The sequence below is a fragment of the Aythya fuligula genome, chromosome 13 (genome assembly GCF_009819795.1).
Source record: "Aythya fuligula isolate bAytFul2 chromosome 13, bAytFul2.pri, whole genome shotgun sequence".
Lineage (NCBI taxonomy): Eukaryota > Metazoa > Chordata > Aves > Anseriformes > Anatidae > Aythya > Aythya fuligula.
In genome coordinates this window covers 3,903,867-3,929,335 of record NC_045571.1, presented here as the reverse complement: position 1 = coordinate 3,929,335, position 25,469 = coordinate 3,903,867, and the positions used below count along the sequence as shown (strand labels likewise).

The 25,469-nt window shown below is 48.9% G+C and overlaps 1 protein-coding gene across 4 annotated transcripts in view; it reads left to right on the top strand.

The window, feature by feature from the left end:
- AMOT (angiomotin) overlaps positions 1-19,035 on the top strand; it is a 60,857-nt gene extending 41,822 nt beyond the window's left edge. For all 4 annotated transcript variants that reach the window (XM_032196284.1, XM_032196286.1, XM_032196283.1 and 1 more), the window contains exons 8-13: positions 6,536-6,685; positions 8,519-8,709; positions 10,886-11,008; positions 11,645-11,877; positions 12,736-12,960; positions 14,037-19,035. In XM_032196284.1, the coding sequence (XP_032052175.1) occupies positions 6,536-6,685; positions 8,519-8,709; positions 10,886-11,008; positions 11,645-11,877; positions 12,736-12,960; positions 14,037-14,137 (1,023 nt within the window). In that variant the 3' untranslated portion in view covers positions 14,138-19,035. The remainder of the gene's footprint in view (positions 1-6,535; positions 6,686-8,518; positions 8,710-10,885; positions 11,009-11,644; positions 11,878-12,735; positions 12,961-14,036) is intronic.
- Positions 19,036-25,469: the final 6,434 nt, after the last annotated feature.

Below are 25,469 nucleotides of genomic sequence, written 5' to 3'. Positions count from 1 at the left end.
TGCAGGTACTTGTCTCCTCCTCTGGAGCTTGGGGAGTTTTATACGGACTGGATTTTAGCATCCAAGTTGGAGGGAAGGAAGAGATAAAGGCATGCTGAATGTGATAGAGAAAGGAATGATCTTAGGTGCCTTTGCTTTTGGAAGCAAAAGCAGGTATTCAGAATACTTTCCCGTCTCTGTCAGAAGTGGTGAAATGACTCCTTGGGTTTCGAACGAGTTGCCATTAAAATTAGATAGTGTGGAGTTTATTTCTGCAAAGTGCTAAAAAGAGTGAGTGACGGTGGGTATTTAAAACACACTTAAATATGCTCGCAGACAGGCTTGCAGAGTATGTGTATGGTCTACGTGTAATATTTAAACTTTACTACTTCTCTACCGGCCATAAAGATACCCAGTAATTAACCCCTGTTTTCATGTCTCTATTTCCATCCTTCCCTTTCATAGATGTTGCACAGGAATGCTTAAGTCAGCAGCTTATTAAAATCATTCCTAGTGAAGTATATGATTTTTTTTTAAATCAAAACTTCAGATTATTTTCATTACATGCAATAATTGTGAGATAAATTGTGTACCTTTGAGGTGAAATGCACGTTGGCTTAAACCCACATATCCCAGAAATGGGCAGTGCCAGTATTTGCAGCGGGAGCATCCGGGGTCCCTGACGCTGAAGCACGGAGTGCCACGGGGGTCCCAGCTGCAGGCAGCCACCTCATCTGCTAGCAAACACCTCGAGAGCAAGCAGGACAGGTGGTTAAACTTCACTTTGCTCACAGGCAGAACTGCAGGGGGACAAAGCAAGGTCTGGCCAGGTAAGGGCTGCCCTCTGTGAGTCCTTACGAGGCTCGTGATACTGCACCAGGGGGCTCTGCGCCAAGCCGTTGGCCCAACCACAACTACGAGGTGGAAAGGCTACAAGTGCTGCTGCTTTTAAGCTCTTTGTAAACAGGATTTTTCAGAAGCTTTAATGAAGTTGGTCATTCCTGCTTGCTCTGGTTAATTTGTACCGTGTAAGACCACAGTTCAAAAAAAAAAAAATTAGTAATTTTTTTTGGTTGTGGTTTAACTTGTACTCCTTTGCTTCACTGCTTTACAAAGCCACCGTTTTAACAAGGGCCTGAAGGAGACAGCTTTGAAAAATAGTGACTACCATTAAGCAGATATAATTATCTACTGTGCCATCCTCGTGTGCACACCTTGCAATAGAAAGCAAAGCCTGACAGCCTGTGGTGGGTGTGAATTAGGGGCTGGGGGAAGGGAAGGAGCTTGAGTGAAATATCTCCTCTAGAAGCAGCTTGTATTTGGGGGCTATAAGATCTTCCAGCCATCAGAGTTCAACACAAACCAGATACCAGAGCTAGGATATTATATTCATTTCCCACTCAGCTATTGTGGGGAGAAATTGTGTGCTATTTCTGATAACACTGGGGGTTCTGTCTGGGGGGAAATGTAGAAACATGCGTTTCCAAATGACTTCTATTGTACTTCACATACTGTATCCGCGATGATTTCAGAACAGAGCTCTGGCTTGTAGGGAAGAGACCCAAAGGAGAGTTTGTGCGCTTGAAGGCTTGTCTGTTTTTTTCCAATCACTTCTGGGTCTATAAAAAGATATTCCTAGTCTCCAGCAGCTTTCCCTCTTGTGTGCTTAGGCTCTGAGCTACATAACTGCTCCTTTCAGGACAGAGCTGTTCGTGGATGGGCAGGGTGGACAGGAGACAAAACTCCCCCCCTCACCTCTGTTAATGACCTGTGTTCGTGTAATGGTGCAGAACTGGCTTTTTATTGCTTTGTCTCTACCTCGTGCTCTGCCTGTTAGTGCTTTTCCAGGGCTGGCTTTGAGAGTTTTCACTTCTTGGAAGGCAAACGAACGGCGAGGCGATGTTATGGCATTCCCATGCAGCAAGCACTGCTCTGCAGGAGGATAGTGTTACCAAATTGCTTCAGCATGCATTCCTGCTGAAGCCAGTGGCGCCTTCTTGGGCCTGAATTCAAACAAACTGAGGGTTCAAAGGCATCCTAGAGCAATACATCCCCGCTGCAAGAGGCAGAGGTGGTTTAAACGTGCTTGCTGCCCTCTTTCTTTACTGCATTTCTGCCATAGCAGGCACATTCTTGTGGGGAAGCACATTTTCAGCTGCATATGAATGGCTTCAGCTTTAGGAGAAGCCCAGAATATAATGAAAACACCCTGAATATATTAAACAAAGGACTTTGAAGCCATCAGAAATAGTGGGTGGGAGACAGGCAGATGCTGACGAGTGTTACCAATTTGCTGAAATAGGAGCTGTCCAAGATGAAGAGGGTAATCGTGGGGTTTGTCAAAATGCCTGGGAGGGTTTCTGAATCATTGCTAGCGAGGCAGGAAGTCCTCTCTTCTTCCCCAGAAAAACTCTGTGCTGAGTAACCCATCTGGAAGCGATGAATCTCCACAAAAGAAGAGCCTTCCTTCCCCCTCACCTGCTATGCCAGGACCACGCTTCTCCTGCAGAGGTAGCTCTGGTCCTGAGGGTATTGCAGCCTCCTGTCTCCGTGCAACTTCCCACAGGAAGCTCCTCATCTCTGCCTGCCCCTGCTCCCTGCACCATGCGCATGAAACCTCCATGCCTTCTGAGCCTTCAGCCTGCAGGGACTGAGATCCCTGGCAGAAGCTGCACGGTTTGTCAAAGATGTGGCTGAGAAACCTAAATCAAACGAAGCGACACCATTTGTTTGGTTTCTAGAATATGAATCCCTCTTCTGCTGGGCAGGTAGGGTAATAACGAAGTGTCCCTGTCCTGATAGGAACGCTTTGTCCTTGGCCATTGCTTTGAGACCATGCAAAGCTCTCTGGAGCAGAGGAACCTTCAGGTTAGCGGCTGCCAGGCATTACAGTGCCTCAGGGCATCTTACCAGAATCCTTTCACTGAAGAAAAGTTTCAGTTTTCTAGGTTTCATGCGTGCCTTTGTTTAATCATTTTGTTCTTGTCTGTTAAGGGCGGTTAGTCGTTCTGCATTGCTGGAAGCCCTGCAGTTGGGGGCTATGGGTGTGCAGGCATTATCAGAGCATAAATCTTTCTGGCTAACTTGGAAACAGCTTGCTCTCTGGGTCAGCTGCGCTCGGAGCAGGGAAGCCTCCGAATCCCAAGTGCATCTGCTTGGCTCAGCTGGCTCTCAACTGCAGAAAGCAATCCTGACATGGGAAAGAGGAAAGGAAGACTGAAATTCTTGCTCAGGAGGCCAGGGAATCTTTTTAGGGGTATTACCTGCAGCACTTCAGGCTTTTGTGTGCTAGATTTCTACAGAGCCTGTCCTCGCCTTGCCTGTTGTGCTCAGTTCTTTTGCAGAGATTTTGTAAACATCATGGGGAATGTGAACGGGAGAATGACTGCTCTCGTTTTAATTGCTTTAATTAGAAAATCCTGCTGATGAAGCCTGACCTCTGGTACCTGGCTAGGACATTTCCCGATGCAGTCAGGGATGACCTGGGGAAGTTGTGTGTGTTCACTGAAGCTGTGCCATGTGCAGGGAATGCCGAGGAGGAATGTAGCCATGCTGCAGTGCTCCGCTGGGCTTCCAGATGTGCACCACGGCTGGCTGAGATCATATGGGCTTCCAGAGGTGTTATAACACAGATAGGAATGTAAGTCGAAGGCTCTGCATTTTCAGAGCACCCTTCAAGGCCAAAACGTTGCATTACGTGAGCATGAGCCTAGTGCCATGCAGCACCATCCGAAGGAAAATTCCCATCTTGTCACATTTCTGTAAGCCCGCAGACGGAGGGCGTGACTGCATCCTCGTAAAGCTTCAGGAATGAGCCCTTATCTGGAGCACGTGTTCCCTGCGAGGCCTCTCGCAGAGGAAGGAGTTCCAGCATCCTCTGATGCCATCTCCCCCGTGGTAGATGTTGCTGCGGCCCTTGGCACGGAGCAGCCAGGTTTGGTTCTTTGCTGGGCGAGAGAGGGTGGGGGATCCGTGGCAGCCAACCAAGAACGAGCCTCAGCATGCTGCCTTTTTTCCTTCCTCCCATCTCACTGAGGGCTGCAGCACACTGGCAACACTCAGGAAACTGCTTCCAATTCCTGTCTTAGGAAAACTTCATCATACTCTCCGTTTATGGTAATGAAGTCCCTCTGTGCTTGGGAGAATTATTTCTGGGCCTCTTTACATCCAGAGGTCAGAACAAGTCAGAAATACTACCTATAAATGTAATAATAATAAAATCAGCCTTCGCTAGTACCTCTTCTGCCGAGAATCCTGGTTCACAGAAGGTGAACTGTTCCTCGCAAGTCCTCACTGTGGCAGAGCTGGCGATGAATGGCGCTGCCAGAAGAAGCAGTGCACTGAGTCAGTGCAGCAAGTGCATGAAATAAAACAATTTCCTATGTAAAGGATAATTATGGCACGACACCTTAGGAAAGCTGAGTTGTCTGGAGCACATACATGCCTTTAAAGCTCGCTGAACATCTGGGTACTGCAAAATTAAAGATGATTTGAAGGATTTCTGAATTAATTCTGTTTAAACCCTAAGTTTTTAAACACAGTTATTTTTTTACTGATGCAGGAAAATGAAGTGTGCTTTGTGGAGAGGAAAAACAAAACTCTGTGTGAAAAGCCACTGAGCAAGCCGTGCCTGTGCTTTAGGCCTGGTGCATGCGTTAGGCATGTGCAGGCAGTGCTGTGACGTTGGGCAACAGCTCGTGTTGCAACGCTTCACCTGCAGGTTGGGCTGATGGGAGCGCTTTCAAAGTGAACATTTCAGCGGAATTTCTCTGTCCTAATTCTCTTTCGGCTGGGCACTTGGTATTCTTTGAGTGCAGGCCAGAAAGTTAATCCACACATACACGTTCTCAGATTTATTAATTATGAAACCAATAAAACCTTGTTGTCGGCTGCCTTTTGGAAGAAGAGCGTTACCTGCCTTAGAAAACTTTCCAGAGATTTCAGTGCTTTGCAGCAGGTAATGAGAAACCAAAGGTCTGGCCTTCCTCCCTCAATTCTGCACACAGAAGAGGGGGAGAGATCTGATTTTCAGGAGGATTTCTGTATTAAATGCATTTTTTTGGAGTCTGACAAAGCTTAAATCGGTGCTATTGAGCATGATGACCCGGAATAAAAAGATCTATTAATTACAACATTTTTTTTTCCCTGCAGAGTAGCAGCTGAATATTAAGTTGTTTTAAAATGTTCTTGTCCCTCCCATTCCAAACAAGTTGGAAATCTTGAGCAATCAAAGCATTAAAATACCTTTCTGCTGTACATGCACTGGTGGGAAGGCCTTTGGCTGGATTACTCACTCGTTACTGTAACTTTTATTATAAAATACTTGTTTGGGGAAAATCCTCTAGGGCAGCGACATTCACGCTGTGAGGTTAGGTGCCTGCTGACTTTATGAAGAGAAGAAAGGGATGCCACGTCTGGCATTAATAGCGTTTGGAGACTTCTCTCTGGTGCTCACTTTGCAGTCTCTGGGTTGCCTCAAGGAACAGGAATATGAAAAGGGAGACGTTTGAAGCATCACGTGGCGGGACCTTTTGGGAAGGACGGCGTGCTGTAGGGATGGCTCGATTCACTCAGATCCAAGTCCCGCAGGCCTGCTCTCCTGGCTGCCCCGTAACTACGAGCAGATTCCCGGGAGCACTGGTTGAACAGGACCACCACACAGCGGTACTTTCCCAGACCCCTTTCCACTTCCAAGAAGGACTTCCTGAGCCCAAACAGCATCTTTTGTCCTCGATACCCCTCAATGGACTTTTCTTCCATGAAGCTCCAGAGTAGCTCTTTGAACTCGCATAAGGGAGCCTGTGTTTTGCATTGTGGTGCTTCTCTAGGCTTTGGCTCTGACTTGGGAAAAGTTGCTTCCTTCCTACGATGTTGTATTTCAGAGTTTACAACAACCACAGCTAAAAATGCAGTGTCCTGGCGTTGCTGTGATTGTTATGGACAGTCACGTCTGTGAGTGCAGCGCTCTGTGGGTTAGAATAGGCTTGTGCTTTATTTATTCTGACCTTTTTAATTTTGTGTTTTAGTTTGGTTTTATTCTGCCTGAAGTGTGCTAAGATGGTTACTGGGAGGAGAGCTCCAGGCTGTGTCTAGTGTACACCTTGAGCCTGTTTTTGCAGTGGGACTGGAATGGGATCCTGACAGCAGCTTTCAATATTGCACTGAAAAAAAACCTGTTCTTAGCTGGTGGGCTGGATCTAATCCTTGTCTTTGCTGCTGTTACCTCGATAACAGGCACCAAGTCACATAAATGCCCTCTGGTACCAACCCAACTTGGTACATTTGCAACAAATACCTGCCTCGGTTTCCCTGTCACTACCACAGGGATGCTGAGGACAGCAAGAACAAACAAAGCTAGCAGGACAGTGGAGATGGGGAAGAGCTGTAACCTGCAGAGTGTCTGGAGCCCAGGCTGGAGTCTGAAGCCCCCTGACGGCTCCAACTGGATGCTTTCCTCCTGGCTGCCGTTGCAGCGTTCTGCAATGCGTACGAGGCCAGAAGTTGACTCCCTTGTTCTCCTTACCTAACTTTAATTACATTTTCCCTTTCGTTTCAGCTCAAGAAGAAGCAGGTCTACGTTGAGAAGGTGGAGAAGATGCAGCAGGCCCTGGTTCAGCTGCAGGCAGCGTGTGAGAAGCGGGAGCAGCTGGAGCACAGGCTGCGGACGCGGCTGGAGCGAGAGCTGGAATCTCTGCGGATGCAGCAGGTATCCTTCCCTGCCTTGCCTGGCTCCTGTTAGGATTGTACGCTACACCACACACGAGAGAAGGGCAGTGGTTTTTCTCCATCATGCAAAATGAGCACATTTTTCTTTTGTTAGCTGCTTTCCTGCTGGCCACGTAAAATGAACAAATTTTTCTTTTGGAAGTTATCATCATGCTGGCCTTTCTGTTGGTCTTTACTTGATTTAATTATTCCATTCTAACCAGAAAACGTAGATAAGGTAGCAATAAGGGATCCATCCCCTGACAATATTCAGACATAGACATTTAGCTACATGGTGTTCTATCTTTGAGTAACCTGGTTATATTTACTTCTGTATTATTTTAAAAATATTGCTCACAGTTGAAACTTATGTAAAATTCATTAACAGCTGGTCTGAAAAAGAGGCCCTTCAAAAAACTTCTGTATTGAAAAAAAAAAAAAGCCTACCAAAACCACAAAACCAGTTCCGTAAAGGTAACTGATGGAAACAGGCAGAAGCTTCCCGTGGAGCATATTGGAATTGGAGTCTTTTTCAGTGGAATGAATGAGTGAGAAGTAGATTGTGCAGGGTGTTATGATGTGAGGTTTTAGGTGGTGTTACAGTGTGATGCATTTCAACAAGCATTGAATGCAGGCCTGCATCCTCTTTCCAGAAAAATTTACAAACCTGACAGTTTATACCTGTGTGCTAAATCACATTCAGTCACAGGCTATGTTTAGTCCTCGACTGCCGTATCTGTGTAGGAACGGATATTTAAATATTAATTGTATTTTGTATTGGTTTGCTAGGAGTTACAGTAATTTGATAAGCTTTCTTCCACGTTACCATGCAAGATTACTTGCCCTGAACCCCACAGCTTTTAACTGCGAACCTGCTACAAAGCAAACAAATAATTTCTTGTCATGGTTTCAGAATTCTGAGCTGGACATGAAACAGTTTGCCTGCCCAATTTCTTTCTTTTCTTTTAAAGTAACTTTTTTGTTTTTAAGTCAAATATCATGCCAATCGCAGATGAGACTTCCATATAAAACTGTGAAGTTTGCACTTTGAAATTTTAGCACAGCAAATCTCCGCTCTTTCTTGATTTAAGAGAAGAGGAGCAGTCTGTCTTCAAGTCTTGCTTTAAAACTAAATTATTTTTAACTCCCGGCTACTTAATCCACAGGTGTACACTGATCGGAGTGATTTAGTAATCGAATCCCAATATATCCTAATATATACTATATATCCTAATACATTATATATCCTAATATTTTGGATTTCTTTTTAAAGCTGTTATAATTCTTGTGCTTTGTTGGAGCAGTTCTGGAAATAAGTTTGAGTTACTTCAGGCAGTATGGATGAGCTGTAGGCATCAGACCTGAGTAGCATGATCCAGCTCTCTGGTGCTCACTTGGGGCTTTGCACATGGAAAAAAGCTGTAAGGAGCGTTTTCCATCACAGATATTTGCCTGTTAGTACCCACCAGCTGTGGAGTGGCACGAGGAAGCACTCTAGCATGAGTACAGCTGTCTTTCTGAGGAGTGCTTCTTGGCATGTTATGACTTCTGAGCCTCACCGTTTGGAAAACAGAAGCCTGGCTTTGCCAGGTTTGGACAGAGCGAGGCTGAAAATGTGCCTGCAGGCTTTCAGGTTAAGCTCTAAAGGAGACCGTGACCATCACCCAGTGTGCCCAGCACAGCTCAGGCTGCTGCGTTTCCCTCTGGGGGGCTCTTGTACCAAGCCAGCGCTGCTCCTGCCCAGCCTCTGTCTTTCAGCCCAAAGCAAACAAACCGACCCTGAGCCTTACAGGTGCATCCTGCGACTTCTTTTTGTTTTGTTTTTGGGAACCAGCGTCAGGGTACATCTCAGGCTGCCAACGTGTCGGAGTACAACGCCACGGCGCTTATGGAGCTCCTGCGTGAGAAGGAAGAAAGGATTCTTGCTCTGGAAGCCGACATGACCAAGTGGGAGCAGAAATACCTGGAGGAGAGCGTGATGAGGCAGTTCGCCTTGGATGCAGCTGCGACCGTGGCTGCTCAGAGGTAAACGAGACTATTCATAGCACAGGGATAATTTTCTTTTTCCAGTTGAATGTTGAATTTCCCACCGAGGAATGTTGTCATACCACCTTCCCATGATACCTTTCCTTGTGGTCTGAACGGCTTCACAAACTTCTGCGTGCAAGTGGAGCTTGGCAGCTTTTTCCTGGGAGCTGCACGATTGCCAACAAATAAAAACTTTCTGCCAGGGGAAGATTCCCCCACATGCAAGAACCATTTCCAGACTAGAATTGTTCTGAGCCATTCCTCGAAGCTGTTGCTTCCAAAACAGATGTATGAGGAGGGTTGCTGTTGCTTTTTGTTGCTTGTTTTCTAAACAGGAGTCAGTCCTTGCTGAAGTCATGCGGGATGGGGTAAGCTTGGTGAATCACATCGCTCACCCTGAATGGCTTGCTTGTTCTCCAGAATGTTTTTGCAAATTACTTTGTGGTACTGTCTTCAACATGGTTACTAACCAGAAACGTCTACTAGGAAATTCTGCTCAAAACCTTCTGCTGTGTGTAGAGAGCAGTGCTTGTGGGGGTGGGAGGGGAAGGGTGTCTGAAATTTGGTAACAAGGTCACATTCCAAGATGGCTCTCCAGAAGCACATAATAAATACGGTTGCAAACAGGCCCAAGTGCTTCGGCTAGTTGGCAAGCAAGAGCTGTTATTGGAGTGCAATTCTTTAATGTCAGGTAGTGCTTACATGTAATTTCATTGATCACTGGTTTCTGCTTCTTGACAGCAGATTTTATGTTAGATTGTTTCAGGAACCAGATTCAAATTGGGATGTTATCGCAGCTGGCTTCCTAGCACATCAGATCATACTCGAATTACAGGGGGAAGTCACAGATCTGCTGTGTTAGCATTTAAAGGCTTATCTTATCTTGCTCCAAAAGCTGGCTGTTATTTTGGGGTATTGATGTTTCTTGTGCACTGTTCTCTGCCTCCCCAGAGATTCTCTAAAGGCTCTCGCTACTGCTTGTCCCGAGAGGCTGTGTTATATTTTCAGCACGTGCTGATAAACAGGAGTCTGGTCTATTGTTTGTCATGGAGTGAGAGGGGCCGTGTTAGGCCTGGTCGGGTTTGGTAAATGAACAAGAACGCTTTCCAGGCAGGAAAGAGCCGACCCCTGGTTTTCCATTTCTTTCTAGCGCCCTCAGAAGAGGCTGTTCCATCAGCACCAGGGCTTCTGCAAGTTTCTGTGCAGTTGGTACCTGCAGCGTAGCCTTTTCAAAAACAGGCTGTGAGGGATTTCGTTCATTTCGGTGGTAACCTCACCTGTGCTGTGCACAACTTTGCTTTCCTTTTTCTTTGGTAGTGGAAAACAGCACCCCGTAGGAAGCTGAGGTAGCAGGAAGGCACAGCCCAGGCTGTACCTGGGTCAGGTTAGGTTTCTTTGATGATGAGTTTCTTGTGCCCATCACGTTGGTGCTTTGCCATTCCTGATCTGAACTTTTGTAGGGTTAAATGCACATTTCCAGACAGTTCTTAGGCCTTGTTCCTGTTTGAGGGAACAAATTTCTTATCACAATGAATTGGAGCTATTGGTAACGAACTTTTTTTAAAAAAAATCAATGCATAGCTATGGCAGTAACACGCTCTTATGCTGTGCATGTGACATAAAGCAGTGCACAGTGACTTCATCCTGACTATACAGCAACAAGTAGGATAAAATACTCGTTAGGTTTTGGTTAATGGACTGAACACCCATCACAGCGTTAACATCAGGCACTGTGTGGAGTCCATCTAAAACTGTTCTCAGTTCATTCCAAGTATTTTGGACCAAGGTGCTTAGAACTGCTTAAAAATTTTCGTGACTATCTCCCTTCAGTGCATACTTAGATCCCCTGTTTTGGAGGGAGAAGGGAAAAAACTGCATGTGAAGTGCAGGTAGCATTCTTTCAGTTGAAACAGTGGATTCACAGTGAATCCGCTAGATCACAGCCTGGCCTGGGATGGACAGTAGATTGACCATTGCTACAATTATTGCATGTGTTTGTAATCCTTCCTGCGTTAGGACTGGGAGATGGAATTCTGGAAGACACTGAGACAGCTTAAACTCAAAAAAAGAAGTGAATGCTCCTGTTTGTTACTTTTGAGCAATCATTTTGTGCTGCTAGGAGGAAAGGAGCATGTTCAGCTGGTCCTTCATCTGCTCTGCTGCTTCTTCCCAGGGACACGACGGTGATCAGCCACTCACCTAACCCGAGCTACGACACCTCGTTGGAAGCTCGCATTCAGAAGGAGGAGGAAGAGATCCTGCTTGCCAACAGGAGGTGTCTCGACATGGAGGGAAGGTAAAATGTAGTTTCAATCCCATCTGTCTTTAGGACGGGGATTTTAAATGAATTATCTGGGTAGATGCCTCAGAACCAGAAATCCTTAGGTTTTCACCAGTAGCAACAACGTAGGATGCCAGATGCTCGTTTGGCCAAGGAAGTAACTGCACAGCAATCCAAAAGCCATCTTAGATTTTTGTATCTAGCTTATTCCTCTTCTCTCGTCAGGGCATCTTCATCAGACCTCCAGCCACCTGTTAACACTTTCACAGACCTGCTTTCCCCAACATTTTTGCAGTGCAAACTCCCTGGTCTATAAATACTTTTTTTTTTTTTTCTGTTGGTCTCATGCCCAGCCCATAACTCTCAGCCTTGCCTCAAAGCCTCTTCCATGCCTGATGGGAGCAGCTTCCAGCACCCAGAGGCGGGTGGGCATCTCAGGGAAGCTCTGTTCGTGTACGTACAGGAAGTCTGACGCATCATCTGCTGTGGTGGGGCCGTGAGCCAGCAGTGCTCGGGGTGATAAGCTCACCGGTGTCCTCTCTGCGCCTCTCTGAATGCCATGGGGAGTTCAGGTCATAGCCACGGGGAGCTGAGGTCTCAGTCTGAGGACACAGGAGTTCAAAAGTGTTGTTATTTGTTCTTCTCGACAAGGATCAAGACTCTGCACGCTCAGATCATTGAGAAGGACGCCATGATCAAGGTGCTGCAGCAGCGCTCCCGCAAGGAGCCCGGGAAGACCGACCAGCTCTCCTCGATGAGGCCCGCCAAGTCGCTCATGTCCATCTCCAACGCGGGCTCGGGCTTGCTGTCCCATTCGTCCACGCTGAGCAGCACTCCCATCCTGGAGGAGAAGAGGGAGGACAAGAGCTGGAAAGGCAGTCTAGGTAATTTTTAAATAACTGTGGCCCTTTGGATAGGCGAGTCACTGCTTAGAGGGGAGGCAGGAGCAGCAGCAGGACGAAGGTGTCTGACAGCCGGATTGACTGGCCTAGCACGCAGCAAAACTGACTGCAAGCAAGGTGGGACAGACTTGGCACAACTCTTGTTTGAATCACGTGGGGAAACGGTGACTTCTGATCTCAGGCTCTGTCATTCAAATATTTCAGCCTTAATTCTCACTCGGTTTGGTGCCTGACCTTAGGGATAGTTGGGATCTCGTTTTCAGAGTTTCCCAAGCAGGTGCTTTCAGGTGGGTTGTTACGGCTGTCTGAAGCTGTAAAGCCTCCTTCAGCAAGCAGCCAGCACAGATAGAAATCGGGATTGCTGTCCTCTGGTGTTGTGCCTGTGCCAACATGACTTCTGTCTGGAATGTCTCAGCATCATCGTTTAGAGAACAGGAGTCACATCAAAGCAAATCTTAGATTATGTCTTTCTTCCTGGAAAGAAATTAGGCCCACAGGTCTTCCCTACGAGACCAAATGGCCCTGAGAGGTGAGTGAGGTCTCTTTCAGCTGATCTCAGGGTGTGCAGATTTACCCAGCCGTAGCTGGGCAAGTGCTTAGAGTCAGGGAAGCCTGGTGTTAGTGCTGACTTAGGTATCTTTGCATGCAACAACACAATGCTGCTTTTCTTCAGGTACTTCAGCACCCAGTGGTGAAAGGCGCTCAAGAAAGGTGAATTAGAGCTGGTTGCTGAAGCACAGGGTGCCTTCCAGACCCTAGGGGAACTGCTACAGAGAGGGGCAGAACAGATTCCAGTTGGTTTTCTGGGACTGTGGAATTTCCTTCCTTTTTTCCACACAGGTGTTCTGCTGGGAACAGAATATCGCTCGGAATCCATCCCCTCCACGCCCTCTCCTGTCCTTCCTTCCACCCCGTTGCTGTCAGCCCACTCGAAAACGGGCAGCAGAGACTGCAGCACCCAGACTGACCGGGGGAGCGATCAAAGCAAAGCTGCTCCTCCTGCTGCAGCTCCCACACCAGGACGGCTCCCCAGTACCAGCCTGGGCTACAGCACGGACAAAACAGGTGAGGAACCTCAGCTGCCCGCCCGGAGGGGCCCCTGCCACTCACTCAGCGTCAGCTCTGCTCCACAGGGCAGGCTCCTGAGCTTTATCTGTTCAGGAAACCTGGGTTTACTTTTGGGGAGGGCAGATGGTTCTCAGAGACAGGTTTCTGGGCTGAGGAGTCTCAAAATTGAACAAGAAAAAAGCTTTAAGAGTGGCAGGATAAGCATGGGCACACCGGGCAGGGAGGTATAGCAGGGTTGTGGAACTGGAGCAGATATGTGCAAATCCTGGGACAGTCTCTGAGTCAATCTGCTCTGAAATAAGTTGTGAGCAGCACGTGGGGCTGAAGCAGGTTATGAAAATGGGCCGTAGAAACTGGCTGTCATGTTTCAGTGGGTATTCAAAGCAAAGGGGACTTAGGTAAGGAGGACAGAGAAGAAGGGAAGGTAGCTACCATGATAACACTGTCTCATTCATGCCCTGTCCCAGCCGTGGGACCGACTTCAGCCTTGCCGTAAGCAGATCCACCTGACAGTGGCTATCCCAGGGGCTGGATTTGCTTCCCACAGAGCTCCGAGCTGGCAGGAGCTGCTCATTTTCCAGCCCGCTCTGCCAAATCGATGCAGATTACACAACCTTGCCTCTTCGACTTACAGACACATTACAGTTGTGTTGTTCTTTATGGAAGAGTGAATTTGGCTGGTCTGCTGTGCATCTTGCCCATGCTATACTATTTAATAGGTATTGAGGGAGACAGGAACAGGTTTTGTGGTGAAAGCCTACACTGACTGCATTGATTTAAATGTAGTTGTGCCAGTTTTATAGGCTGTTGTGGATCAACAGGAGATACCCGGGGGGAATTTGAGAAAATATCTTCATTTGTCTGGCTACATACATACAGAATTGCTTTTTTTTTTTTTTTTTTTTTTTTTTTTAATACTATTAAATAATAAGTTGTTAACTGTTTTTTGGCCAATGACAGAAGGTGACTTTTAAAATGTTAACCTCATTTTTCTAATCCTGTGCTCACGGTTGTTGCCTGTGATTGACATTACAGCTGTGATTGTCTGTCTCTTGTTTTTCCTCGTTGCATAGATGGGCCACTCTTCCACTCCAGCACCCTTGAAAGAAAAGCCCCTGTTCAGACCATGGGTCAGGACCTCCCAGATGGAGAGATGGTAGAATACCTCATCTGAAAGGCTGTGCCAGGATCTGAGCTGGGATACAATAGCAAGAATTTTTTTAAAAGACATTTTTATTGGGAAAAAATTTGTAGTACCTGAGTAATAAAAGAAAACTCAGCTGTTTGCTCTTGTATATTATGTCTCAAAAGTATGAACAGGTTAATTTATAATTTGTTCTAAATTATAAAAAAAAAAAAGTCCATAACGCTTGTTCTTTGAAAGTTTCCCCCTTTATTTTTTAATTACTGGATCTGGTAACGTCTGGATAAAAAAACCAAGAACTTAGGCGCACTGCATCTTGTATTTCATTTCAGTATTTTGAAAGTCTTAAACAGAAGTACCTGCTCTCACAGCTGGTGGCTAATTGTCTACTTTTAACACAGTACGATGGGCATGAAGGCCTCGTAATGATCAGAGCCAGGGACTTAGTTGTCAGCACCACTTAGTGGCTTCAGATCACAGGTGTTCAGAAGAAGCTGAGATGAGGTATGATCAAGGGAGATTTCTCTTTGCAGTCAGAGTGAGAACTCAGAACAGGTATTTCATAGTCATAGGCTGGAAAGATTTGCATTTTCAGTAGGGTATTTTTTTTCCCCAATTCGTGTTATTTCTATTAAAAAAAGGAACAGACAAGACTCCGGTGATCAATGTCACATTTCATGTTTTCAGTTGCATCGAAAGATTTGCCATGCTTTTATACTTTTTCAGTAATTTATACAGTGGATAGTAATTAATATATTGCATTCATGTTTTACGTAAATTAAAAAGGACGTTCTGCAGGCTAGGTCCTGCTTTGTTAGGTCAGATTTCTGCCATCGCAATTTGGGCTTTAGTGGAACTGCTCCCACTTGACAGCAGTGCAAGCGGCGAGCGCTGTTGCTTTTCAGTGTTAGCAACTTCATCTCTGGAGAACTTCCTCTGTACAGGTTTCTCTGTATTTCACATGCCTGCCTTTGTATGTCCTGCCTTCTGGGAGATCGTAGATGCTTTTTCACATAGCGAAGCCTCGGAGGTAGAGGTTTAAACAGGAGCTCTATGTAAAGTTTCAGATGGTGAATTCTGTCCTTTCAAATTATTTTTTTCTTTATCTAACTGGAGAGAGCAGCTTAAATAACCCCCCCGAGGCATTATGGAAGGAAGTTACGCGTTCTAGTTGTCAGGTTCTCTTTCAGATCTGTGGAAACTGCCACAAATGCAGCAATGCTTCAGTCACAGGTGCTGTAAGGAGATACTAAGACCAGTAGAAGTAAATGTTCGAGTATTTTTTGTTACTGTCTTTGCATTTTATTAAAACAGTTCAATGTTAATTTCTGTTAAAAACCTTTTTTTACTTGAATGCTTAAATGTTTAATTAGCTCGTAGTCATGTGTCAGGAGCCTGGCTAGCCTCAGCTTTCCGTGCAACGTTAGAGTAGCCAGACTTTAATTTCGGATCACTCCAGAAATTAGAAAAAATAGCCGTTAATCATCCAACAGCTAGTGAATGTCCTCAATTCTTACTTGGTTGACACTGGTGATAAGGTGTCCCCTTGAAATGGCCTTACCAGAGCAACAAATATAATGTGAAGTTTGCAGTGGAGGGCTGGGAGATGGAGGGAGGTGCCTTCTCTCACCCTAGCAGTGCCTAAAGATCAGCTCCAAGTTGGATCCTGCTCGTCTTCTGGTGGTCATCGCTTAGAAAAGCAAGGCAAGCAGTTCCCGGCATCCCTGGCAAATTTACTGCTTGCTAGTACTCTCCAGCCGATATTCCTGGACCCACAGAAGTTCGAGATGGTAGAATGTGTATGTTGTGAGCTGGGGACTGAGCCTAAATAGCCTGACCTTACTGCAAGATGCGACTAAGGCTAAATAGCCGGACTTTGCCCAGTGACCTCTCCAACAGGCTGCACAGCCTTCAGCACGCTGCGTCAGCCACTCCAGAGCTGCACTTTAAGGCTTGGACAGTCTCTGCCATATGGGACAATGTTCTGGAGTACAGCAGACCTTTCCTAAGGGTATTCTAAGAATTTGATTTAGTTCTCCACCCTCTTCTAGACAAACTGTTCCCAGCCTCTTTGTTCTCACCCCTTGCATTTATTTCTGTTGACTTAATTCCATCCTGTTACATGAAGTTATGCCCACTCGGGGTGATTTTAAGTGGTTTCCCTTCCTCTTCCCCAGTTGCTGGAAATGCAGAAGAAGCTTTTCTCATTAGGTCACTATGTCCATCCTTCTGCCCTTTCAGCTTCATGTTCTGTATTAGATTTTGTGGTTTGGGCTTAGAACGAACCATAAGGGAGATCAAATGCCACTGGGGTGTGTGAGAGAGAGGAGAGAGATCTGAGTACTTTTCTGCTCTTCTAAAGTCAGAAAAAAAAATAAAATTCCATCTTTACAAGTGCTTCTCAGCAGTAGGAAAGAAGTTTTGCAGCTGTAGGGCTCTGGACAAACCGTTCCAACTCACTTGATTCACTTTAATTCTGAAGTGCCTCGGACATTTTTGATCTTTTACAGATAAAATCTGTTTCAGAAAACTGATTTTCCCCAGTCGGTATTGGCTGTTAGCTGGACTAGGTAAAAACGATTTGTTTATCCTCCTTGCAGCTCATTGTTTTCAAACTGGGCTCCGCTGCAATCTATTTTTGTATTCTTTGTAGAGAAAAGGACACAATAGTCTTATGTGAATGTAATGCAGACGATGCACAGCAGCTGCCTCCTCAGAAAGTGGCAGCCAGGTGGTCTCTGACGGAGCAAGCCGTCAGGATCGCGGTAGCCTTACTGTTTCTGTGCCAGGAGAGGTGAATTTGGGAGCCAGTGATGCATTTTCACAGTCCTTAGGTCAAGTTCTTTGCCCTGTTGTACAGTTTTGATTTCTCCCAAAAGCAAAGCCCCTGAAATTTTTGACAGGGAAGTCTGAGGTGATCTTCCTGTGCTGATAAACTAGGAACTGTCAGGAATGCAGTCTTCCCCTCGAGCTTCCTCAGAGCCATCCTGATGTGAATGTAAACGAGCTGCTTGCTTTGAGGAAGGTGCGTACTATAGTCTTCAGCCTCCCTGTACAGATTTTTATTTTGTTTTTAAACAAACTGCTTTAAGGAGACAAACTGCACACCTAGTTCCTTCTGTAGAGCTTATTCCTAGTAGAAGGTGATTTTTAACAGGTTGATTGCAATGACCTTCTTTGCAAACCAAAATTTTAGACTAAGAGTTTTTCTTAAACTCGGGTATTAGAAGCAGAATTGTAGCTTTTATTAAAAATAATTAAAAAAGGCCACATATTCTTCTTTGTAGAGCAAAACGAGAAAATCAAGTGTAGTTACTTCTCCTCTTTCCTTTCACTGCGTACAGATTGGCCAAACTCCCAAGCCCTTTCCGTGGGCAGTTCCTGTGGGATTTGAAGGCTCAGGGCACTGCCTGAGATCTGGAGGTTTTTGTTCCCATCCGACCCGGTGTTGTCATTAACTGAACAGCTCCTGCCTGGCAGCTCCTCTGGGGTCCAGAGCTGTAATTCTCTGGTCTCAGCACCCCTGGGGATCTGAGTTGCTCCTCAGGAGTCTGCCAAGGGTGGCTAAGGTAAGCAAGTGCAGTCAGGGAGCTTAAATTCTTTCCCTTTTGTAGCAACCACAAAATGTGAGGCACAAAGCTGGCATTGGCTTTGCTTCGTTTCTTTGGCTGCCTGAGTGAGGGGACTTGCAGGGCTTTCGGCCAGGACCATTTCCAAGGATGCCTCCTGCTCCACGAGCCCGCGGCGGCGTCTTAAGGTGTGTGACGGCCACATCCCGTGAGCCAGCCGTGATCCCGCTGCAGGAGCTGCGCTTTTCCACCTCTAAAGTGACCACGTAAACGCGGGGCAGCGAGGACAGCGACACCCCGGGGGTGTTTGGGCTCCTCTGCCTTCCCCGGAGGCTGGCGGCTCCGCTCCGTGCCAGGGCCGGGGGCTGTGGGCAGGGGGTTCTCTTTCCATGTATTTGTATAGGAACTTTTTTTTTTTTTTTTTAAAAGCTAGCGTTTTCATGTCTAGAAAGTTAAAAGACGTTGTAAAATGTAATTGTACTGTATTTATGAAGAAAATACATTTCTTTTCAAAAAGATCTTATTCTAAGTTTGTTTTAGAGTCTGACTTCCAACAGCATCGTCTCTCAGGCTTTCAGGAGCATTCAGACCCATCCGTTTCGCACCACTGTGTCCGACACTGTTAGGGCCACGCTAAACTATTGAGACCCAAGAGAAAGAAGCCCACCTGCCCTGCAAACTCAAGCAGAATCCGTGTTACCCCAAATTCAGAGGTATTTGAACACTCGCTGTCATTCAGCGTGGTCTCTGCTCAGGCTCAGCAGTGGGGATGCTGAAATACCTGGAGCCCAGCGCGGAGCGGGGCAGCTTCCACACCCTGCCCCTGCAGGGAGCCAGCAAGCGGCTGCCTCTCGGCTCCCTGAGCCAGCCCCACAGGTCCTGCTGCCTGCAGAGCAGGATCGGTCCCCGAGAGAGGCGAGCTCAGCACTCCTGCCTCCTTGTTCAGGTCTCTGCCAGCTGCAGTCACAGCTTTGCGGGGCACGAGGCTTGAACCCAGTTTCCCTTTCAGCACGCTCGTGGTCCAAAGTGCCAGAGACGAGTGAGCTGCTTCACGCTGCGGTCCAAACCATCCAAGCACAGGCTGAAATATTAAAAGTTTGCCATCTCACCACCTTAGAAAATGTATCAAGAGAAAGACCTTTTCTATATAAATCTATATTAAAGTGAACCTTGTGGATTATTTTCTCCTCCTTATTTAAACTAAGTTTATTTTGTAATTTGTGAATTAGCTCTTTTGTAATTCAGCTGTTGAAACAGCCCTAAAGTCTTTGAAGATTATGGCAGCTTTAATTCTAGGAAAGGAAACAAAAAGTAAGTGTAAATATGCACTAAGATACCTTGTAAATGTCTATCGTTATGTTTGTAGCTAGCTATAAAAGTATTTTGTGTGTTTTTAAAGAACGAATCCTGTGTTTCGGGTTGTTTTTTTCCACCGATCTGCTGGTCTTGTGATAATTTTTCCGAGTATGAAAACCTTACTGACCATAACACAAAAATAATCTTGATCTCATCTAACCCTTGCTGCTGTTTGGCCTCCGTCTTTAAGCTTCCAACCCCCTGATCGGAGGTTCTGCAGGACAGAGGAGTTGTTACCCCAGTTTCTCCCCTCACCCATCGCCGCTGGATCGTTCTCTGACCCTCCTGCAGCTGCAGGTGAGGCTGCTGCTTTCCTTTTGTCATGAGGAGACCAACAGCACCCACTCGCTGCTGCTTCCAGCTGCGGGGTCCCTGCTGGTCATCTCTTATGGCTGGACTCCTTGGGGCTGCCTCAATGTCCCGGTGCACATCAGCAGCCTGAAGTCAGGTGAGGATTTCTACAGCGCAGCCTTCAGCAGCCCAACGCGCCGTCTGTTCATGTCATCTTGCTGTGTTTCCTTGCCTCCAGTTTATTTTTTTTTCTCTCTTTGTGCTGTCAGAGGGAAGGAGCAGGGACCGTGCTCACTGGAACTGGTTGGCCTTGATGCAATTTTCACTGCTGGCTTTTGGAATTGATCTTAACATAGTTGTAACCTCCCCTGGTAGCCAGTGCTTTAATAAATACCAGCATGACAAATCTGGAGGCTGCCGGTCAGCTTAGCACAGGCATCCCCTACACTTTCAGGGCTTTTGATGTTGATTCCATAAATCTCTCTGGCATGCCAGAGCAGAAACAACAAGACGGGGGAAAAAAAAAAAAAAAAAAAAGAAGAATAAAAACAGCTACAGAAGCTTGCTAGTAGCTGCCTTAGTTAACAAACCGATCTGCAGACGGCTGTGAGCAGAGCTGGGACACCAAGCAGCGCCCCGGGAGCACGCCGGGCCCTTGGCACAGCTCGGACCCAGGAGGCTGCAGTGAAAAAAGATTAAAAGGTTGGTTGGTTGGCAGAACCTTTAAAAGGAAAAAAAAGCCATTGCTCCAACCCCTCACTCCTTACCACCCTCACCTCTTTGCCTCCCATGGCTTTAAAATGCCTGTGAAGGAAAGCAGAACTCAGGAATAACACAAGACCTCTGCTGGTGCATGTGAGAGCCCTCCTGTACTACCTGAACTTTTTTCTCCCCGCTCATTTTTTAAAGCATACGAGCGGGCAGTTCTGCAACTTCGGTGTTTTTCCTACTCTCCTATTTTCTGTGGCTGCATTTTAGAACCAGAAAATAACGGGAAGCCCTCTGGTCTGCAGCATTTCAGCTCTTCATTTTGTATTTTGGGGCTGTGCTTTGCTTGCTCTTCGTGCTGATGCCCAAGAAGTCGGGGCAGGGATTTGGGCGGTGCTGGAGGGCTGAGGGCAGAGCGAGCCGCGGCCGCCCGTGTGCTGAGCGGGGTCTGGGGCTCGTCTGCAGCACCCAGAGCAAAGGGGCTTGGTGCTGTCCGCTTCTGTCCTCCTTGGGGTTCAGTGCTAGCAGGGCGCCCCCAGGCTGCTCTTTTGCTCTGCCCTAGCCCTCACATGGCATCGCTGCGAGCACCCAGCACGGGCTGTCGGGGTGAAACGCTTCCATTTCACTCGTGTTGAAAGGCATCGCGTTCAGACAGTGCGAGCTAGCAGTGATTTTTGTTAAATTCCCGTTTTTGGAGGTTGGCAGGAAGGTGCTGCACGTCGGGGTGCCCGGGGCTGTGACACGGCCCCGCCAGCCGCTGCTCCACGGGGCAGGGAGGGCAGCAACCCCCAAGGGACCTGACCCAGCCACTGTGAACTTTTTTGTTTCCTTTGTTGGAAAGTTTGGGGTCTGTGTGAGCACCGCGCACCGAGAGCTGTGCCCAGCTTGGGGAGAGGAGCTGCCCAGCTCCCAGCTTTGCCAAAGCTCTGCGCGTGGCCCTGGGCAGCTCCCCAGCCGTGGGTTTCATCACCGCTCCCTTTCCTTGCCCTCCCTGCCCTGAACCCGGCTCCAGGAGCAAGCAGCAGCCGCTGCTCCCCTCCTGCACCAAACACCCACGGCCGGGCGGCCTCCAGCCTCCTGCGGGACTGCAAACCTCCCCGGAGCTTTCCCCGCGGGATGCGTTCCTCCCTTCAGCTCAGCAGGACGCCGGAGCCTGTCAGGAGCATGGTTCTGGCTCACACAAGCTTCTAAAAAACGAAAAACACAACAAAAAACACACTGAATGGCTCCAGGAATGTCACTTCTTGGGGGAAAAAAGCCGTTCCCCGGGCCTGCCCTGCCCCGCTGCCAGCCCCGGCCCCAAGGCAGCGACAGCTGAGGGGGCACCGGGGGCTTTGAGAGAACCGGAGAAAACAGAAGGATTGGGAATTGCTTAATTAGAAACAGTTTTCTCCTTTAATGTTCTGCAATTACTTTGAGGTCAGCAGAATTATTAGTATTATTAATCACCGAATTTCCCGAGAACTGAAGTTAATAGCAGCATAATTGGGCCGTGCCGTACAGCAGTAATTGCTGAGTGCCAGCAGCCAGCTAATTAAGTCTTCCAGCCCTTCTCTCGAGGCAGATCTCTTATTTCTTCCAATTCTGCACCGTGGATAACCCAGCCGTGGAGGGTTAACATTTGGGGAGGGATCGGGGTGACCACGACCTGAGGTCCACTTGTCCCCGTGCCCAGGGTCCGTGGGGCACGATTTGGGCCGGGGACCGAGATGCGGCCGCGCTCTGAGGACGGTGGAAGTGACGGGGAGGGAAGTGGCAGGTGCAGAAATGGGGGCTTGCAGCCCTGCGGGGAGCTCCTGCTGCACGTGGTGATCCTTGGCAGGGCGGACGAGCCGCGGCTTCAGCCCCTTGCTGACGGCTGCAGCCGATTTGCCTTTTTCTGCCTTTTTTTTGGTGTGTGTTTGTGCGAAGGAAGGGAGAAACAAAGCCATATGCCCGGGGAGGCTGGGGACGGACTCCAGAAGGTTTTGTTCTTGGGTAACGTTAAAGATTTCGCTGGCACTTTTTTCCCCGTACGTGTGCGCGGTGCTGGCCTTTGTTTTGAGCAGGCCATCGTAGCCGTCCCCCGGCGCCCAGAGCAAATAAGCCCCAAACAAAGCATTTCAGCAGCTCTCGGAGCTCCTCTCAGCCTCCTGCCTCTTTTTTTCTTTGCACAGGGGCCACTGGGGAAAGAAAGCAATGTTTATCTGTGAGGCACAGAGCAGGGCTGGAATCATCTCTATTTTTTTAATTATGGGGGTTTCAAGCCTGATCCCAAACGTCGCCGGAGAGCTGGAGCTCCTCTGGCCACCTTTCCTGCAGCCACTGGCACAGAGCTCGGGGGCCCCGGAGCTGCGGCGTCCCCAGGAGCACACCGGGGCAGGGGGCCCGTCCCCGGCACTCTGCACAAAACGCCACCTGGTTCCCCTCCTGGTCATCACAGAAGAGCCTCGTTCAGAAGGCAAAAGCTCCAGCCTGGCACGAGGTGATGTAAAAAGTGGCCACCCTGCCCAAACGGGGGGCTGGCTGATTCAGAGCATCGCTACCAGAGCCTGTCCCCAGGTGACAATGCCTCTGTGCCACCATGGGGCACTCACGGGGTGGCACAGCCGAGGGCCAGCTCCGTGGGGACACTCCTTGAGGTGCAGCTGCTGTTTTTCTGCTCTGGTTATTTGTCCTGCAGTCGGGTGAGCCTCTGGCTTCACCTCGAAGCCAGCCCCGTCCTGTCCTCTGCGCCTGCCTGTCACCTCCGGGTCCCCAGCACTGCGGCCACCACGGGGCACTGAGCTTCGTCCACACACACCTGGGGCACGGGTGCAGAGGAACCTCGGTGGCTTGAAAAGCAGCCTCTGCTTCCCCGCAGGTTTTTGGAAAGCCAGGTCTGTCCCAGAGAGGTTCTCCCAAAGCTCCGGGTTAACCCTGCGGCACCGCTTGGTTTCACATGGGCGTCTCCACCCGGAGCTCAGCAGAGCTGCTCCCACCCCCAGCTGGGAGCAGGCAGGGCCTGGCTGCTGCCTTTCCTGTCGGTGCTTTACAGGGTGAGTATTTCACGCTTCACAAAGACACCGAATGAGGGGCATGTGTCCCATCTGTCACCCTAGGGCACTCCGGGTGCCCGCTGGGTGCTGCAGGCTGGCTGTGGCGCGGTGATGGACGGCGCTCTCAGCGCGGCGATAAACAGATCGATAGCGAAGCATGCCCGGGGGCTGGAGGTGCAGCAAGGCAGCTGTGGCCTCAAAGTCTTGCTGGGACCCTTCTTAAATTCATTTGTACTTCTGCAAACAATCAGAGCCTTGCTGGTAGCTGAGAAACACTGGGCTGAGCAAGGTGCAGGAGGTGCCCAGGGGAGCACGCTGCTCGGGAGTGGCCGGTGCTCCTTGGGAAGAGCAGGCAGCAGGGAAGCCTCGAACACAATTAACTTCCAGCCCTAATGAAGCACGCCGTCCCAGCAAGCACACCAAGCCCGGAGAACAGGGGGCAGGACCGATGGAGGAGGATGGACACAGGCTTGCCCTGGTGTTGCCCAAGCACCCCTGTAGGGTGGGTGCCACAGAGGGTCACTGAGGACGAGCCCCCAGTCACCCCCTCCAGCAGCCAGGTGACAACTTTTCTGTGAGCCCAGGGCCAGGTTTCTTAAACAGGGGCCGGGGCTTGTTCTGCACCGCAGCTGCATCCACTCATCACCCCCCAGAAACCACCTGCAGGTGCGGGTTTGGGTTTCCCTGCTGTGCAAGGGCTGATGCCCCCGGGGCTGGAAGGCTATTCCTCCCCGAGGGCAAGGCACGATAAACAAGGCAGGCAGCAGTAATTAATTACCTGTATTTACACTGAGCAGCCTGCTCATTGAGTTGCCCTCAGCCTAAGCAGCCCTGGCTCCCCAGGACCTGCCTGGTTTCCCACCTTCCCCAACCCACACGGGGACCTGTCCCACCCGGCTCCGTGCAGCTCGGGCTGTGGGATGGACAAACCCCCCCGGTGAGCCCTGGCAGCCAGGCACCCACACGGTTGTGTCCCTCACTGGTGCCGTGATGTCAGAGACACCAGATGTCCCGGTTACCGCCCAATTTAACAGCGCCTAAATGAGGTCACTGCCGTCAGCGAGGCAATTATGTCCTGGGAGCCATTTGCTAACGTGATTAAGCCAGCTTTCCTGCCTGGTTTTAGCGACAGGCTGAGAGCAGCGCTCTTGGAAAAAGCAAAGCAAGGAGGGAGTGGTGCAGGGCCCACCACCGAACTGTGCCAATCCACCCCACTCAGCAGCTTTTTGGGTTGGCTGTGCCAGGAATGGGTTGGTTTGTCTCCGGGAGTGCCGGCACGAGGAACTGGGAGCAGAGACGTGGAGCATCGCCGTGTGCGGTACCTGCGAGCTCAGCTTGGCCAGCTCACGTTCGTCCATGGCTGCAGCTGCTGCTGCTCGCTGATTTTTATTTCCCACCCTGTTTCACTCCAGAAGCGACAGAAAGGCCGTTCCGGAGCCACACCACGTGCCCTGTCATTTGTAAGCAGAAAAGATGGGGCTTAATGACTTGTCAGATCTGCTGTGTTGGAGGCAGTGGAGCCTGGGGGAATTTCTTTGCTGCTTTTTTTTTTTTTTTTTTTTTTTTTTTTTTTTTTTTTAAGAAAATCGTCTTATTACAGATGTCACTCTGAGTGTTCTCATTGCAGTAAATAAGAAAACGCCACCACAACGGGCTGTGCCCCAGGGGCCACCCCCACCCCGCTCCCCTTTCCCAGCCTGGGGGTGATATGACCACGACCAGGAGCATCTGCTGGGGAAGCCACAGCCCTTCCCCTTCCAGCTCCAGCACAGCCTTAATTAAAAAATAAACTGTGAGACACCATAAAAAATTAACACTTAAATATGCTCCTGGGGAAGCCTTTGTGCAGGGCATCAGGCAAAACCCCACCGGCTGCGGCCAGGGGCAGGGCATGGGACACCATCTGCCAAAATGTGGTGCTGCTTCCCTGCCAGGCTGCTGCTACATTATTTAACCTCTTCTGAAAAGTCAGCACGCTGTGTGTCGTGCAGGGAGCCCCCCGAGCCCTGCCTGCAGCCTCAGGCTTGCCTTTTACAGTGCTTTTTTTGCATTCAGCTGCATTTTGCTACTGCTGCTCCTGGGCAAAGGCAGCCGTCCCCTCGCCCAGCACGCTGGGGCTGATCAAACTCGCCCAGCTCCAGGCGTGCCGCCGCTCACGTGCGATGATTGCTGTTAATTACAGCTCTCACTGCAGCCAGATGCCAAGCCACGGGCTCCGGGCACCACTCGGTGCTTGCCCTGCCACCCGCAGGGATGCTCCCCGTGGCAAAGCCCAGCCCTGCTAGGGGCCTCACCGCCGGCCCAGGCCCCTGAGCAGAGCTGGCTGCAACCCCCCGATATTCCTGGAGAAGAAATCTCTCTCCCAGATGCCTCCAGGCTCTTTGGAAAACATCATCTCAGAGCTATCGCAGAAGCAGGGGA